This window comes from Podarcis cretensis, assembly GCF_951804945.1.
Source record: "Podarcis cretensis genome assembly, chromosome: 11".
NCBI lineage: Eukaryota > Metazoa > Chordata > Lepidosauria > Squamata > Lacertidae > Podarcis > Podarcis cretensis.
Window position 1 is genome coordinate 37,921,445 of NC_137180.1, and position 19,442 is coordinate 37,940,886.

Below are 19,442 nucleotides of genomic sequence, written 5' to 3' on the forward strand. Positions count from 1 at the left end.
TCAGGGCCTCTCTAAATTTTATGGGAGAAGGGTGTCATGTGGGGGGGGGAATGCTGTACAAAGTACCCAGCTCCCTAGATATATAGGGCTTTGTGCAACATAATTAGTACCTTGAATTATGCCTGGAAACTGACAGGTAGTCATTGCAACCAGTAGGGAGCAGGTTTTTAATGCCCTCAGCAATCTGGATTCACCAAGAGGGGGGTGAAAACATTTTGTACTAGCTGCAGCTAGGGGACAAAAAACTTTCTAAAGGAAATTGAGTGCTATGCTTTCAACTTTATCAAGAATGTCTTATCCAACCAAAACCCTGGTTGGTCTGCAGCACTTGGGAAAGTTCACAGAATCAGATTGCTGGAGAATACCCAATGGTTCCTGCAGTAAAACCCTTTGTTCCAACACAGGAAGATATTCAATATCCACAACATCTCTGGAGATGCCTGTCCAACCAGATAGAATAATAAAAACATCACCCCAGGCAGGCAAAAATAGTTTAAATAGCTCTAATAGAAAGCTGTTGTAAGGAACTGATGCATGACAGACTCAAGGAAGGAGGAGACTGTGGTCAATTTCATGTACTCTGTCTGTTGCAAAACTGTAATTGCTGCAGATGTTTTTTCTTCCATGGGGGGTCTACCAATAATTCTGTGCACCCTTGTACTTTTAAAACTCAGACAGCTTAATCCAATCTATTAAAAACCCAGCCATTATAGTTTCAATAAAATACCCCTGCTGAAACTATGTAAGACTGCAAACCGCTTTCTGCATTGCTGATAGCTTAATGAAGCAATTATCACCTCTCTCCATCTTGTTTACTCTGTGATATTGAAAACCAGTTACTTTTCAACCATGCAAGAATGTATCTGTTTACACTGTTAAAACACCCAGCACTCTGGGGAATTCTGGTTAGATTGCAAAGGCGGGGGGGGGGGGGGAGAGGAAATTCTACAGGGAAAATTTAGAAGGTGAAAACTTGCCCATGAGTAATTTGACTTAATCAGACTATTGGCAGGAAAGTTTCTGATGGATTACACAGTGGACATGCATCAGGGTTGCATTAATTTTTCTGCTACAAACAGCTGGCTTATCATTCATTTAATCAAATCCGCTTATAGCAGCAAACACTCAAATGATAAATTATTTCTCAGGACCTTCTCATGAGTTACATGGATTTTTGAACAAGGCGTCATACAAAATGTTTGCTGCTTGAGTCTGCTAGTTTGATTAAGTTTAGTTGCCCCCCTTCTGCTAGTTAATAAATCCATTAAAAGAAAATCCGATCACATTTTTAAGGGCATTTAGTTTAAAAAAACAAAAACATGGCAAACAAGGATTTTGCCCCCAGAAACATCTTGGTTGCCCATAATGCACCATGGAGAGGGGGATAATGTCCTACTAAAACAGAGGTTACCTGATTGTTCTCCAGACATCAAAACCATCTAGACGCTTTGTGCCATTCGTAGACCCTCCAGCGAGCTTCACCAGGGTTGGCAGCCAATCAGAAATGTGGATAAGGTCATGACTTTCCACTCCCTTCCGCTTCAGTAAAGGACTTGCAACAAATCCCACTCCTCTCACTCCGCCTTCCCACAGTGTCCATTTTCTTCCTCTTAATGGCCAGTTGTTTCCACCTGCCAACGTTTGGCCCCCATTATCTGAAACATATTAAGCGGTAAGTATGAAGAAACCCTGTTGTTAGTTTTTTAAAAAGTTTTATACACCTTCAGTGGAGTTTTTAAAGAGGAGGTTGGATGGCAGTGTTTATTCGACCTCCTGACAGATGGGTCACAGATGGGAGGAAGAAAGACCACGGTAATGTGGACCAGGTCAGCACTGTGCAAACACACTTGCAGAACCAATATGGTGCTCCCGGTGTTTGTTTGCGCAGTGTCAACCTCATTGCTGCACTGCCCCCCCCTTCTCCCAGTAAACACCGGTGACCCTGCTGCTGGGAAGCACCATTGCCTCTGTAATAAAAAAATTAAGGTCTTATATATATAATAAATGTTCATAAATGTACCAACCAAGTACAAACATAGATATGTGGAACACATGTCTGGACCAGTACAGGAAGACCATGCTGAAACCATTTTGACTCCCAAGTTGACCAAATGTTTCTCTGCAAGGAGGGAGGAGGTGAGAAAACCTTCCTTGTTACAGGAATTGGGTAATCACCATTTCAAAGGAATGGGCAGACTACCAGGAAAGGCAATTAGATAAGGTAGTATTTAGATAACCTGGCAGACAGGAAAAACAACAACATTCAAATTTCTGTTGTAGACCACCTTTCTGAGATGTAGATATGATGTTTGTGGGGGGTGGTCTTGGGTTACACCCCTTCTGTGATGTATGTATGATGTATGGAGGGGTTGTCTTGAGCTCCAGGGCAGGGAATTTAAAATGTCTATATAAGGGCAGGCACACCTTTGTTCTGGGCCTTCCTGCGTGTGAGGGGAGCACCCTATTGCAACTGTTCAATAAAGAACAGGCTTATGAGCTGCTTTGCTTCTCAATATTCTCTGGTTGGCCTCTGTTATTTTCTCCTACCAATAGGGAACCCACATAAGGACTCTACAGTATACGGGCTCTTGGATACCCCATAAGGGAAAAGGGACAGATTTTGTTTACAACACCCCACGCCATCATCTGCTACAGGGTTGTTGTTGTTTTTTATTAGACAACATTTCATAGCTAACAAATCTGACTAACATTTATAAGCAGGGTGTAGAGGACTGTATCTTAATAAGGAGTGCCCATAATTTAATAGCAAAGAACAAGAACTGGCAGTTCAGGTTAAAGTGTCAGGTAAAAGGTACTGGGAGAAATTCCTGACTGACTTTGGAGACCCACTGCCAATCAGAGTAGACAATATTGGGTTAGATGGACCAATGACCTGCCCCAGCATATGCATTACAACTATCCCCATCATCATTATACTTATTTATTTATTACACTTATATACCTCCTTTGCCTCCAGAGTCCCACCTCCCCATTAATCTTCACAACAACCTTGTGAGGTAGGTCAGGCTAAGAAACAGTGACTGGCCCAGGGGCACCCAGTGAGTTTCATGGTTGAGTGGGGATTCAAACTCTGGTCTCCCAGAGAGTCTAACGCTCTCACTGTTACATCACACTGGTTCTTATCTTACGCATAATTTGAATGATTTCACTCTGAAATATGTATTTATTAAAAGAAAATTTTCACTTCCAAGATCCCAGCACTCCCATTTTTAAAAGATAACCCATTAAGGGATCATATTCACTTGTGAGATACCTCCCACTGGGACAGATTTCTACCTGCTTCAGGCTCTGCACTGCTCTGCTTTCAAGTTTTATAAACATCAGTAAATACAGTTTCTCTTTGTTACCGGAGAAAAATCATACAGTAATGAAGTGTTCTGTTGCAATTTAATGCTCATTAAACAGAGAGAGTAAAGACCAATATTATTTTGTTCTGAAGTGGGTGGGTTGTGAGTAGGGCTGCAATGTTTGATCAACTGATTGATTAGCCAATTCTAAAACCTTTTAATTGACTGAAAAGGTGTTCCTAATTAACTGGGCAGCAGACATAGATATACATTTTTAAAACCTGTTATTTATGTGACTACTTATGAATGTGCAGACTTCAAGCATCATTTAAAACAAGCATTCTCATGCTCTCTAACACAAGAGAAATGCCTCTTCTATGGTAACACCCAGTGTGGCTTATAGACACACCTTGTCTAGACAAAAAGGTTGGATCCAGAGCTGCCTTCCTGCAAATCATCAACAGCCTAAGGTCTTGGGCCCAGCAACCTTCAGGATCCTATGCACCATCATTATGTCACAAAGGAGAAAAGAAATCCTCTAAAAACACCCTCTTTACTTTACTGCCTTGTATATGAAATCCAGAAAATAAACACAGAAAGAGGCCTTTGAGATTCTTCTACCATTTTCAGGATTTGTTCTACAAGAGGAGGTACTCTCTGAACCGAAAATATAGAAATGGAAGACCTAGTCCTAGATCTCCATCACCTTGCCAAGTTTGGCAAGTAATGAATGTGTAGCTCGTTCTGTGGGTAGAACAGATTTTTGATAATACTGTTTTGGAGGTTCACTTCTTCAACATGTAATCTTGCAACCTAAAGTTGGCTTCCAGGACCTGACAACTATATTGATCAGTGCTTCGGCTACAGATTTGTACTATAACCATGCAACAATACAACATGGCTTATTTCTGACCAGTTTTCTAGACATCCTTAGCAATATGTGAGTCCACCAGACATCCTGGATTGTCCTGAAACTTTAAACTCATGAAGAGATTAGAGTCCAGGGCCAAAGGATTAACAATATCAAAGTCATTTCAGGCAAAATAATTGATAATGTTTCAGTCCTATCATCTTTATTGTAATGCAAGGGTAAGAAACCATTTTCAGGACAACAGCCTCATGAATATTCTTGTTTTCTTATCGCTTGATGATTCTGAGCTGAGTGAGCAAGCCATCTCCAGTGAAAAAGATTGTGCCTGATATCGAGTGTTATGAAAAATCTGGTGGTGGTGATTTGATGACTGACACACATGTATGAGCCATTACGTGACATGTCCAGCCACCGAGTTAAAAACAAGTATGGGTAGACTAGTCTACAAAAGTAAGTGTCTTGCAGGTTCTGATCCAGTGTCTGCAACATTTGCAGTGGATCTCCATGGAGGCTGAAGCTTCTCATTCATCTCTATGAAAATGAAATACATTGGGTTGTATCCAGACTGAGTTAGCTGCACGTGGATCCCATTTAAATCAATGTGTGGGGGGGGAAGCACGCAACCATTTTAATTTATTTCAGTCAGAATGAAATGCAACTAACATGGCTGTGGCTTAGTGGCAGAGCATGCAGAAAGGTCTGAGGTCTATTTCATGACATCTCCAGACAAGGAAAAACTCCTGTGTGAAACCTTAGCGAGCTGTTGCCAGTCAGCACAGCCAGTATGGAGGTAGATGGTCCAATGAACTGATTTAGTACAGTGCAGATTCCTAGGCTATTGGAAATGCCAAAGAGCACATGGAACATTTCCCTCTACTGGGGGGAGGGGAGGTCTGTGTGCCCAAGAATGTTGAACATGGCCCCAAAGTTGATTGTGCTTAATGGCATCTTAGGGCTTGAAGGAAGTGCAAGTGTATCTCAAGCGGTAAGTACATTAACAGGACAGATAAACACGAACAATTTCATTACGCTTTGTAAACCAGATTGACATAATTCCTTTTGATGTGGCTCCTTAGATCTATGGGAGATTAACCAATTTGTGCTTCAGGCACGCGTGCCAGTCCCAAACATTTTCACCTCACACACGCATATAAAGGGGGGGGGGACTCCTATATGCCAAGTGTGTCCTACACATGTGTTTACAGTGGTACCTCGGGTTAAGTACTTAATTCGTTCCGGAGGTCTGTTCTTAACCTGAAACTGTTCTTAACCTGAAGCACCACTTTAGCTGATGGGGCCTCCTGCTGCTGCTGCACCACCGCCACATGATTTCTGTTCTCATCCTGAAGCAAAGTTCTTAACCTGAAGCACTATTTCTGGGTTAGCGAAGTGTGTAACCTGAAACGTATGTAACCCGAGGCAGCACTGTACTAAATGCATAATTGCAATTAAAGACAGAGTGGACACTTCTGCAATGGAGCTCCATTCTTCGGAGCTGCAATCAACAGCTGGATTGGAAATCCAAGTCAGCTGATTTTTCTGATGATTAGAAGAAAAATACCAGGCATGTAGAAGGCTGCATGATGGAATTACCTCCAAAGTCTGGATAACTAAAATAATACAGTGATCAACTTTATCCCACTCCAGTTCCCTTTTCTTATTTCTTTTGTTTCCTCCAAATCTAGGGAAATAGTCCATATGGCAAACTTTTGAGCACATAATTAAATTATCTGCACTGCTTGTAGGAAGCTTCTTCCATACTTCTCTCCAATCTTCACCTAAGAGCAACAGATTTCTTTTCATTTCCTCTACATCAAGGCACTGATAGTGGGAACTCAGGCAGTTCATTTAAAATTTTGGCTGAAAAAATCATTATTCATGAACTTTGGACAGATGTTTCTCATGTCCCTAGAACTGCTTCAGAATTGCTTTATTAGTACAAGGTTTTTGAGAATCAGGACCTTGATTCAATTTTAGCCTTGCCAAAGATCTTATATGAATCAATAAAGCGGAAAAGCAGCCCCATTTCTGCTCAGTTCCATCTGAAGACTTGCCAGATATCCTGGTACAGTGTGAGCCCATGAAGCTACAGACAAGACAATGATAACTAGTATAAACTGGCTTATCAGCATGAACATCTTTTAAGAACTGCAAGGCAGCAAAATAATGAATGCTTGACCTGGAATAAACCAACATTACTAAATCAGCAAGAATTTGAAGAGTTCATGAAACAATCTTTGTGCTCTCTTCTTATGATCTAGTGCCATGTGCGTACATGGATATCACAACAAGCTAAGAATATTCAGAGCTACATATTTAAAATTGGGGGTCTTAAAAACCACAAACTAGAATTGTAAAATTGGTTTTTAAACTGGATTGCAGACTGTTTCTCTCTCTTAAACACCCACACCCACACACCATACATGAAGTCAAAAGGAAGTTCTTTTCCAAAATAATTGCTGGTGGTCAAGATGCCATTAGCTGGGTAATCACCTTGATATTTTACACTAGATTCAAGATGACAGGCCATAATAAAATGCCAATGAGAGCAGGTAAGAAAGCTTCAAAGGTGTCTTAAGAGAACGTGAAGCATGCCTGCTCACATTAGGAAAAGGAGCCATGCTTAGCTAGGTCGCTGTTGTGTACTCATTGTGTGCCCCTGAAGTAATTTGATCCTATTCCCTGTTATTTGAAATACAAATAGCTTACAATTCTAAGCTTCTCTTCACCATGGTGGATGAACAAAAAACAAAAGCAAGTGTTAATTAACCTATAAAGTAAATCCAAATACCGCAGTCAAGAAAAGCTTAATCTGGGTAGCTGCATCATGTAAATGAAGCAAGATTGCTTAACCACTTATTAAATGTATTCTGTCTGTCTCTGTTCTAGATGTAAGGATTGCCTTTGCTGGATCTTTGCAAGATCCATTTTAGCCTAGCATTAGCTTTTCCATAAGTAGTCAAAGATACAGATCAGCAAAGGTATATACTTCTCATGACTGTGACCACTGTTGTTGTTTTTACCCTGGAATCTGGTAACACTGGAAAAGTACCACCATTGAGCACCACCGTTCCACTAAACTAACAACCATCGGAAGAACCTTCAAAGATTTGCCTAGCACAGGGATGGGGAAATCTGTAACCTTTCATTTGTTGTTGGGACTATGGGTCCTATCAGCCCAGCCAGCAAGGCCAATGGGCAGAGATGATGGGAGTTGTAGTCTAGTAACACCTGAAGAATCACAGGTGATCTAGCCCTTTTATAAGAAGCCACAAACTGAATCATTTTGTGTGCGGACAGGCTTTTGATTCAGCGGATGCCTTTGCTAACAGAAGAAGGCAGTAAGATCTCTGTGTCCCCAGGAAATCTTCTCCAAAGAGTTAACGGCCCCTTTCATGGGTGGTGGCACAGAGATCTGAAGGAGGAATCTCCTCACCTCCTCTACTGTTAGTGGAGCTCTCCACTAGATCAAAGATTCCTCAGCTAACAGAAGGATTCCTTCCCTTTGTAGAACAGGTAGATACTGCAACCCCATCTAACCAAGCAACCATCACCCTGTTTTCAAGTAGTGTAACCCAAAAGTTAACTGTGCATTCATGTAGGGCAAGGGTCAGCAAACTTTTTCACCAGGGGGCCGGTCCACTGTCCCTCAGACCTTGTGGGTGGCAGAACTATATTTGGGGGTGTGTGTGAATGAATTCCTATGCCCCACAGATAACCCAGAAATACATTTTAAATAATAGCACACTTTTTACTCACGCTGATTCCCGGACCGTCTGCAGGCCGGATTTAGAAGGCGATTGGGTCGGATTCGGACCCTGGGCCTTAGTTTGCCTACCCACGATGTAGGGCTTGGTTTGAACTGTAGGAGTCCCTCTCAGTACAAATAATTATTAGTAAATTATTAGTAAATCCTCCCAACTTTACACTACTGTGTTGACTATTATGTCAATTAAACTTAGGGAAGTCCATGAACGTACTTATGGGTTGTCCCCCCCCCTTATCTCAAAGTTCCTGTTTTAATATGGAACCAAACCAAGAAGCCTTCTCATTTTAATAAACACAGCAACAGAAGTAATAAAAAATTGATTTCTTCTCCTTCGAGCTATTCCAAGAATAAGAGATGCTGACACATGATTTCTGTCACCTGAGAGTAATTCAGTATGGACTATGTGCACACAATGTTCAGAGGAAAATAAAATATGGTGAATAATAATCAGGCTAAATCAAGAGAGCTGACTTTTTCAATTATAATAGCAGCTAAGGTAAGGTTACTCTGCTCTGGAAAATAGCAAGTAAAAAGCCATTTCTGAGCACAAAGTCTCCTCCTCAAAATATTCCTTAATGTGCTCCTGAGATAAAAATGAACAGTCTGCAGGATTAACAAATGGATGCATGTATCTCAGCCCTAAACACATAGCCTAGGAGGAACCAGCGAGTAAAATAAAGAATGAGGTATGTAGCAACTCCAAATACCACCACATCCACTATATACATTTCTATATAACTGTAAAAATAAGCTCTCACACACGTGCAAAATATATTTTCAAAATGCAACCTTGTTTTCCTTCTGGCACATTCTTGCACAAGGTCTTGAACAAAGCAAATGGCTATCCCACATAGTTAAGCTTGTTTTTGTTTTAATGTAGAATATCTGCAGATGCCAGCCATTTTCTTGGAAGGAAGATCCACCGGTTTCACTGGAACTTGCTTCAATGCAAGTTTATTTAGGAATGTAGCCAAAAACCTGTGTCTACTGAATGGAATACTGAATTCCGAGGGTCAAAACCTGCTAAAATGTGGCTGGAACATTTGTGTGTTCTTATTCAGAGAAGGAAGTTTATTTTGAATGCCCAGTTTGGGCATCCCCTTATGCCTTTTGAAGCAGTGTGTTCTTTTGGAACAGGATCTACTCATCTGGGGGGTTTTTGGTTTTATTTTATTTTTAAGTTAAGGACCTAATTGAGATGTATATTTGTAATGCCTTCAAAAGGGCCATGGAGGAAATGAGGCCATTATTGCTGCACTTTCCCAGATGTTGTGTAAGAACTTCAGAAAGCCGAATCTCACAATCTTAACACACTCCAAGCTGCGTGGAGAACACTTTTACAGTCAGAAATGCAAAACCTACTGAAGTAGAGGCGTAAGGGTGATTGTTATCAAGACTGACGCATATGAGGGAGGCTGCTTTTAAACATCATTACAGACAACAGAAGGTTTTCCCCTATTTTCTTTTCCAGGGAAAACAAACAAAAAACAAACACAAGATCTTGAGGGAATGAGCAGGGATTCCTAGTAAGGTTGCCAGCTATATGAGAATGCTGCCTTGAAAATAAATAAGGTGCCGCATTTAGTCTGCACTTACTTCCAAGAATACGCTCTCTGGCACAGCAGCACTGTGAGGGGGAGAGGAAATGATCTATGCATATTAACGCTTTGTGCTGTGCCTTTCTTGTTTGGGGACTGCTGCATTTGGTCAGCCAGATTACCTTGCTCTCCTCTCTTTCCTCCTCAGTTTATTTGAGGTGGACGGCTGTGGCTGCACTTTGTCGCTTATCTTGCACAAAATAAACAGAACAATCTGGAGCTAATTTAAGCGGTTTACCATATCAGGATATGGCTGGGAAAGGCTTTAAGGCAGGGAGTGGGGAGGGAGGGCTCAAGGCGAACAATAGCTCTGTGAAGCTGAACAGCAGTGAGCACAGGAAGGCTCTGCAGACAGCCTGGCAGACAGCTGTCAGCCATTCCAATAACAATCCCTGCAGCCAATGAAAACTGGCCAGCATCTAAAGCCCCCCAAACCAACCCAGGAACACCAACAATAAAAACAAAGGATTAAACATTTCAGCATATAGTGGCATGAGTGACATGGCTGTAGCTCAGTGTCAGGGAATTGCTCGGCTGCTAGTGTGGTGCTGTTTTTCTCCTGCAACGATTCTCAAATAAAGAGCAGCTGTAATTACAGTACCATATCTTGCAAAGCACAGGCCAAAACCCAAGGAAGTGGCTTTATTTAGTGTGAACTATAACTCCAGTCAGCCGATCAGACCTATTTACATCTGCTTTCCAAATCAGTTCCCTTCTCTGATGCCAGGAGTGGCATGTATGTATGTATGTATGTATGTACGTACGTATGTATGTATGTATGTATTTTAAAACCTCATCTCTAAACAACAGGCTAACACAAAATGAGAAATCCACATGGTCCAATTTTCTACAGCAGACCACAACAGGAAAACAACAGATCAATGTTGTTGGTCCAAAATTTATTATTCTCTTGTATGACTCCAAGTATAATATTGGGCAGCATATTCTACTTTATTATTCCAAATAGCTATGAAATGGCTCAATTTCTCCATAAAACAATTATTCACCCACCTGCCTCCTTTTACTCTGATGGCATAGGTCACACACACACACACACACACACACACACACACACACAATCTCTTAAGTCTTCTAACAGCCAGTCTGTGATGGGGGGATGGGTTTGTTTTTTCTATTTCTAGTTTATGGCCATTCGTGCTGCTATTAACAAATGGATAATCATTTCCATCTCTTCACAAAGAACTACATAACTCACAAAAACAGAATAATGCAGCCAATGGACCTAGTGGTAAAACATAACCCATCATATCATTGGTTTTATAAAGGATTTAATTCTAAAAATTTATAATCTTGGAACTTGTCCAACAAATATGATCTACATACATTCCTAGAACACTGTAGTAATCTCCTGTATAAATTTTGCTTAGCCTAAGTGGGTTTGGAAAACCTTGTTAATTGTAACCAGGACAGTATCCATGATGTTTCTCCATTATTTGGCCAAAGCCTGCTCTATAAAATTTACTTTCCTTTATGACAATAGATAAGAGTGGTAGTAGCTGTTGTTGTTGTTGTGATGGATTTGTTCCAGCCTAGTACAGTGGTACCTCAGGTTAAGGACTTAATTCATTCGGGAGGTCCGTTCTTAACCTGAAACTGTTCTTAACCCAAGGTACCACTTTAGCTAATGGGGCCTCCTGCTGCTGCCGCACCGCCACAGCATGATTTCTGTTCACATCCTGAAGCAAAGTTCTTAAACTGAGGTACTATTTCTGGGTTAGCAGAGTCTGTAACCTGAAGCGTATGTAACCTGAAGCGTATGTAACCCAAGGTACCACTGTATATAGGTCCCCCCCCCCATGTAGTGGGGCATTGAAGTGAGCTCCTTCTTACAAACCTTCTGCAAGCAGGAAGTCCTCTGACAGGACGTCCATCACAAAAAAAAGAAGGGATGGTGCAACATACAGATACAGCCTACTTTTACAGGCTTCTGTGTAAAAAGATCTCAGCTCACACTGGGGGTTCCATGCATGATGAGATTATTTGGTTTTAGCTAGTAATGGTCCATTATCTATGAAATTTCTAATAATCAAGATATTTTTGATACTACTTCTAAAGTATTCCATATATCAACTAAATTAAGAACATAATAGTTGGTAGAGCATAGATCAGCCAGTAGAGCATGAGACTCTTAATCTCAGAGTCATGGTTTGAGCCCCACGTTGGGAAAAAGATTCCTGCCTTGCAGATGGTTGAACCAGATATCCCTCACGGTCCCTTCCAAAGCCACAATTCTATGATTCTATAAGAGCAGTGCTGCTGTGTCAGGCCAGTGACCCATCTAGTCCAGTATCCAGTTCTCACACAGGCCCATGGAAAACCTACAAGCACAACCTGAACACAACAGCACTCTCAAATTCTGATTTATAAACACTTATCTTAAACATTTGTGATGCTTCTTGAATGTTGGTGAGAAATTGCTGTTGTTAATGTTAGTGAGAAATGTTGAAGTGCTTCCTCATTGCAACACATTGCCTCAACTCAAGCTATTGCATGACAAGGGACATGCTTTGAGAGGTGACACAATAAAGCCTATCCTTCCCACTGACCTTGGCTGGATCCAAATGCCACTTGGTTTTCTCCTACCCTATCCCAGAAGTGCTTTCTTTTGTGCTGTTCCACTTGCTCCTTATGCAACCTTAATGCAACAGGTGGAAATCGCTGGTCCCTGGATATGCTTCATTTCTTATTTCCTCCTTTTATCATGTAACTTATATGGCAATCTATTATATAAATGTAGCAAATCAGTGAATGAATGAATGAATCTCCCTAACTATTCAGGTACTTGCAGTCATCTTACCACTTTTGCATCCCCCTCCCCCGATCATACCAAAATCTGATGGGTGTCTAACCTGGCTGGTCCACCACAGAACTCTACTAGTGTGCTGTTTATATTGATCATCTATTAAAGCAAAGCAGAAGGCTTGGGAGTTAACATTCATTCCTTGTTTTGCCAATTCATTAGAGTCTTTCAGAATGTGCTAACAGTTTTTAGCTATTTTTAGGATAGGCAGGACTTGCTGGGGTGGGTGGGGGCTTTGAGAAGATGGCAAAAGCAGAGTTGAAAGGAAATCTCAGCTGAAAGCTAGCCTTGGGGCATGTAAAGTCCATTCCACCAGGATATTCCTGTAGTACTGGACAATACCTTGCACAGCAGGGAACCAGACTGGATTGGATTAGTATTGTTCAACCCTCAAGTAGATTGTGTCTCCATAAACTTAAAAGGATTTTAAATCATCTTAGTAGCCTGCCAAATTTTTGCAAGTTCTGAAAGATGTGTAGGGCAGATGGTTAAGCACAAGGCAGAGAGAAGCATATCCTCAGAATAAAGCTGTGTATTGTGGATGTGTGAAAGCCATCTTTTCATTTTCACATACATATATATATAGAAGGCTGATTGCCGAAGAATTGATGCTTTTGAATTACGGTGCTGGAGGAGACTGCAAGAAGATCAAACCTATCCATTCTTAAGGAAATCAGCCCTGAGTGCTCACTGGAAGGACAGATCCTGAAGCTGAGGCTCCAGTACTTTGGCCACCTCATGAGAAGAGAAGACTCCCTGGAAAAGACCCTGATCTTGGGAAAGATGGAGGGCACAAGGAGAAGGGGACGACAGAGGACGAGATGGTTGGACAGTGTTCTCGAAGCTACAAACATGAGTCTGACCAAACTGCGGGAGGCAGTGGAAGACAGGAGTGCCTGGTGTGCTCTGGTCCATGGGGTCATGAAGAGTTGGACACGACTAAATGACTAAACAACAACAACATACATATACATATACATATACATATACATATACATATACATATACATATACATATACATGCATGTTGGAACATTTATCTGCAAAAGCATATATGCAATCCTAACAAAATGTATCTAAATAATTACTGTGGCATTACATGCACACAGCTGGGCTCATTTCATATCATTATATTCATTCAAAAGCACAGATCTCTTTCTCTGAATCATGTGGCTTTTTGTTGCATGCGTATTATAGCAATCTTCTCAACAGACATGTTCAGGACACATAATCACAGATATGAATATAGGAGTTTTCGAAGAAGAACACTCCAAGGCTTTTGATGGACTTTGATAGAATTGCCAGCAAGCCAAAGATACACACTACAAAGATCTACACTACCTAGAAGCTGTGGCTAGTTACTATCTCACCCTCCAAAAGCATTCATATACCTATCAGTTGTTCCTATTGGCTGTTAAGGAGCATATGTGCCCTCTGTGTTAGCACCACACTGTAGTGCTCAGCTTGTTGCATCCCATGCCTCTGCTTCTACATGCAAGTACATGCAGCAAACTAGACATTCGTGGCACCTTTTCACATGCCAATTCATCTAGGTGTGAAGCAAGCCCTAAATGTTAGCCTGGTTTATAGATAAAATTGCATTGTCTTCGTTAAAGAATAAGAAATAAAGAGCAGGCCATGTGTGTGCATATCAACTTTTTGCTTGTTTATCACAAGTGCGGTAGTTTGTGACATTGTTTGTGACATTGTACACAGACGCAGGTACCAGTGCAGCTTGGCTTAAGCCATGGGACCTGATTAATCAAACAAGAGCACACAATCAGCTTTTGAGCAGCGGTGACAGATCGGCTTGTACTATGTCAAGAAAAAGACAGGCTATTAATTAACTAGAAAATCATTTGTCGGTTTTAAGATCTCAGCAGGCTTGTCACAAGTCCTAACATTTCACTGTCTCATTCTGCACCATTTGCAGAACATGTGAAATTATGCAGATCACCAAAAGGTGAAGCTGTTTCCATAGAGGAGAAACACAAAATAGGTTCTCAGGGAATTATAAAAACATTTAGAAACTAAGGCATCCTTGTAGAAGGATATGCCAAATGTAGTATTTATTAATACAACTGACATATTACAGAGGTGGTGGCCAGAATTCTATAGTTAATAAAGAACGTGACAGACATATTTACTAAACATATATCTAAAACACATTTACTTGGAAGAGTCCAAGTTTCCATTTCAGTGTAAGTTACTTTGGAACAAACCTGTTTAGGGGCCTAACTACACATTACACAGACATGCATGTAACGAAACCTCAAATACCCTTATAGCCTTTCTTCAGAAGGATCAAAACTGATTTTGAGGAAGGGGGTGATTAGGAGCAGAGAAGCAGTGTGCAAGGGTGGGGAGGGGTGTTTATCCTTTTTTCCTATCTGTTGTTTCCCTGGTCTAAAGAACCTAATCCCTAAATGAACAAATAGGGGATCATATCTGAACATAAAAGGTAAAGGTAAAGGTACCCCTGCCCGTACGGGCCAGTCTTGACAGACTCTGGGGTTGTGCGCCCATCTCACTTAAGAGGCCAGGGGCCAGCGCTGTCCGGAGACACTTCCGGGTCACGTGGCCAGCGTGACATCGCTGCTCTGGCAAGCCAGAGTCGCACACGGAAACGCCGTTTACCTTCCCGCTGGTAAGCGGTCCCTATTTATCTACTTGCACCCGGAGGTGCTTTCGAACTGCTAGGTTGGCAGGCGCTGGGACCGAGCAGCGGGAGCGTACCCCGCCGCAGGGATTAGAACCGCCGACCTTTCGATCGGCAAACCCTAGGCACTGAGGCTTTAACCCACAGCGCCACCTGCGTCCCTTCATATCTGAACATAGTGAGGCCCTAATCATCTATTTGATGAAGTTTAAGCTTACAAGAACTCCTAACCTCCAGTAGGGTGGTGACACCTGTCAAGCCAAAATGGATTTAGATGGTTTTCTGACTGTTCCAGGTAAGTCCCCATTGCCTCAATGTCCTGGTTGATCTCTGGATTAGAGAAACAACTTGGACAGATGACACAATTGCTCCTGAGAGCATCCTCTTTCTGTGGATGAAGGCACATTTTGGTTTTCCAGGGAGCTCAGGGCAATGAAGCAACAGTTATAGCGCCTAGAGTGAAGGTGGAGCGGACGCACTCGAAATTGGCATAGGCAGAGCTCCTATTAAGCCCTGCAGATCAGACTGAGGGAGCGCCAGGTTCCATGGGTGGGAGAAGGGGGAAATCTCATTGCACAAGCAGACCTCGCTTCATATATGCAACAACTTAGCCCACCCACAATTTTGTTCCAGACAATGTTGAGCAGCAACCGAGAATCAGACAGCATTTTTTTCTTTCTTTTAAGTAGAGAAGAAGAGCCTTGATGGATCGGCCAAAGGACCAATATCATAATGAAGATGAATTTGCATCCACAGGAGCTTGGTGCATACATAACAGTAAATGAGAATTAAACCAAGTATGGCTTACTGGAAATGAGTGAGCATGCTGGTGTACACTGTTCAAATCACACACACCCTATACCTTTTGCCATGTCAGGGAAAAAACAAAACCAGACTGCCGGCTTAGCATTCCATGCAAATCATGGTTTGTTCTTGGTTTGCCCTTGTGGTTGTCTGGAGAGAAACAAGACACAAGGACTAGTTTGCATGTACAGTGGTACATCTGGTTGCGGACGGGATCCATTCCAGAGCTCCGGTCGGATCCCGAGGTTTCCGCAACCAGAGGGACCACTTCTGCACACGCGCGTGGGGCGGTAGACCGCTTCTGCGCATGCATGTGCAGTGAAACCCAGAAAAATACTTCCAGGTTTGCCACGTTCACATCCTGAAGGATACACAACTGGAGGTGTGCGTATCCAGAGGTACCACTGTAATACTATGTCAGCACTCTCATGTGTTTCCTCTCAGTGCAACAAAGGGAAAAGGAAGAGGGCAGAGACAGTATATGAGTCACATGTACTAGTGTGCTTGCTCATTCCTGGTAATCCATACTTCGTTTAACTCTGGCTTACTGTTATGTGCAAACATGGCCAATAAGTAATATGTCAATATATAAATATATAAATATCAACCAACCAGCAGAAAGAGGCACACTGCATCTGGAATCCCTCTGTGGAAAAAAGGAACCATCTGACAAGTCTGAACTATCTATATTAGGAACAATAAAATGTCCAGAATTATAGAGGGTGGTGCTGATATGGAATGTCTGAAACATTTAGTTATTAAAAAGGCATGAGGCTGAGGACTGGATTGAAGCAGGGGGCAAGCCTAGAAGCAGCTCTTCTGTACACTTCAGCTTGGATGAAGCACTTAGAACCGGCTGCCAAAGATAGCAATAAAAGCTTGTCATTTTTTCCCATTATTAAGTTTTTTAATTGTGTGGGTGAATCCTTCCAGTGCTTATGAAAGGGGAGGATTAATAGTATTTACTACAGCTATGCAACCTCTATGAAAGCTCCAATTCATAGCTCAACCAAGCAAGTTGATTTCTGACCTCTGGCATTCCCACTGAACTGGACTCTTGAACTTATGCACCGAACAATTTAAGACACTGTGTGTGTGTGCACGTGCGTGTGTGCGCGCACACAGATGTGTGTGTATGCTGTCTATAATCACTTGCAGAATGGGCCTCTCTATACTCCCACTGATGCCAGACATTTAACGAATACATCAAAGACCTACACTGTGCACAAGCAGCTCAAGGTATGTATCTGCGAAGACCGCTGTCCTCAATTTGAACTCCAAAGCTCCACCCCAGTCACACATATTAAGAATCAATTCATCATTTCAAATCTTAATCTGGTTGCATAGGATCTGTAGAACACTGCAGTTCTCTCTAGGGGCAAACAATATGGATCTTTGTAGGGTCCCAGGCATACGTCAACCAATTGCTAGCTGGTAATGAATGAAATGGAAACTCAGCCTCATTCTGCAAAACAGTGATGGCCCCCCCACTCCACTATATTTACACACAGTAACATTTTAGTGTCTTTACACCAAAGCAGCAAAAGGCTTGGCTTGTACCTGTTGTCCTCTGAAATTTGCACATTTAACTACTTAAGTTCTTATATGTTGTTTTAAAACAATGCCACCATAATTTTATTATACCTTTTGTTATACTGGTACCATTCAGCTGAAATTGAACCAATTCAGGTTTTAGACTCATGCATATTTCACTATATTATTTATTTAGATTAATAGCCCACCCAAACCCAAGTGGAGTTTTTTAAGAGGAGTAAAAAACAAAGAGGACTCAGAGCAAAATAAAAAGAAGTTCCTTTTCCAACTTATCTCTGAACTCCAAAGGCCATCTCAAAGTGTAGGCTATGTTTCAGAAAGATGCCCAGATATTAGTTTTCATACTGGAGCAACGTGGAGAAGTCGGTTCTATGGCTGTATCAGGTTCATATTTATATCTTTCCTCAACCATAAGGTACCCACAATCTCTCAGCCACAGTCTCACAATCCCCTACAATATGGAGATAATCACACTAGCCTTCCACAGATGGCTACTGTGAGGATTATTGGGACAAGGTATGTGTAGCTCTTTGTAAGCAACTAAAAATGTACTATACAAGTGTTAGGCCAGGTGTGGGTGAGGGGCAAAAGGAGATGTAATTCTATGCATGTCTGTTACACTTTTATCCAACCCCAAGCAGCTCATGGGTTCCCCCAATTATGTCCTCACAACAACCCTGTGAGGTAAAAGCTGGACTGAGACATAGCGACTGCCTCAAGGTCACACAGTGAGCTTCACAGTTGAGTGGGGATTTGAACTTGGGTTCAGCAGTCCTAGCCTGACACTAGTCTAATCGTTATACAGTGGTACCTCGGGTTAAGTACTTAATTCGTTCCGGAGGTCCGTTCTTAACCTGAAACTGTTCTTTACCTGAAACACCACTTTAGCTAATGGAGCCTCCTGCTGCCGTTGCACCACAGGAGCACGATTTCTGTTCTCATCCTGAAGCAAAGTTCTTAACCTGAGGTAATATTTCTGGGTTAGCGGAGTCTGCAACCTGAAGCGTCTGTAACCCGAGGTACCACTGTACTGCATCAGCTCATGTTGTCCACAGGACCAAATTACTCTCTGGCATTTCCACCTACAGAAGAAGGCCCAACACAAACACTCTCCAGGATGCCAAATAGGAACAGGATGTTGATTAGTTTGTAGCAGCCGTTGGCGGAGGGGGACGTACACAGATTGTTTTGTTTTCTGCCCTTGGGAGGAACACTGTGACAAAGGCTGAAAACTCCTAGTGTTAGCGGTAAAAAGGGCTACACTTTGAACCAACAATGCACCATGGAAATAAATTAGTATGTGGGCTCTATCAAACATCATTGTCACAAGAGAAGCCCTACTTCGCATCTTATGGCGCCCTCTTGTGACAATGATAAAGTACATCACCCTTCCCCATCATTTTATTTTTTTGCCTGGAACAGGCAAGTCTGTTGAATTTCTGCCTATCAAGCCACCGTTAAGCCTCTGTTAGGTGGAAGCCCCACTTATTGCTTCCCACACTTTCCGGTATTTAGCACTAAAACAGAAGCATGTTTACTATAATATTTGACTACATGGGTACAGTGGGCGCTTGGGTTGCGAACGTGATCTGTGTGGGATGCACATTCGCAACCTGCAGCGCCCGCAACCCACAGTGGCGTGTCTGCGCACGTGTGGGTTGCAATTCAGCACATCTGCGCATGCGCAAAGTGCGATTTAGCCTTCTGCGCATGTGCGATTGCCAAAACCCAGAAGTAACCCGTTCTGGTACTTCCGGATTTCAGCGGTCTGCAACCCAAAAAAATGCAACCTGAAGTGTCTTTAACCCGAGGTATGACTGTACACATTAAGAAGCCACAACAAACAGCAGGCTAAGGGCCATAGCTCAGTGGCACAGACAGCATCTGCTTGGAATGCAGATGGCCCCAGGCTCAAACTGCGGCATCTGTGCGAGCCTCACACAAGGAGCCAGCTCCCCACTTCAGAACTCCTCCCCACCCCTCCAGCACATGGAAACTGCCACTGCAATTTTGGCTACAAGTAGGATTAATTAATTGCAGTAGTATTTATCAATGTAA

The 19,442-nt window shown here is 42.2% G+C and overlaps 1 protein-coding gene across 1 annotated transcript in view; it reads right to left on the reverse strand.

The window, feature by feature from the left end:
- Positions 1-19,442, reverse strand: part of ARSB (arylsulfatase B) — a 72,543-nt gene that overhangs the window by 30,146 nt on the left and 22,955 nt on the right. The window contains exon 5 of the mRNA XM_079995618.1: positions 1,412-1,655. Within this exon, the coding sequence (XP_079851744.1) occupies positions 1,412-1,655 (244 nt within the window). The remainder of the gene's footprint in view (positions 1-1,411; positions 1,656-19,442) is intronic.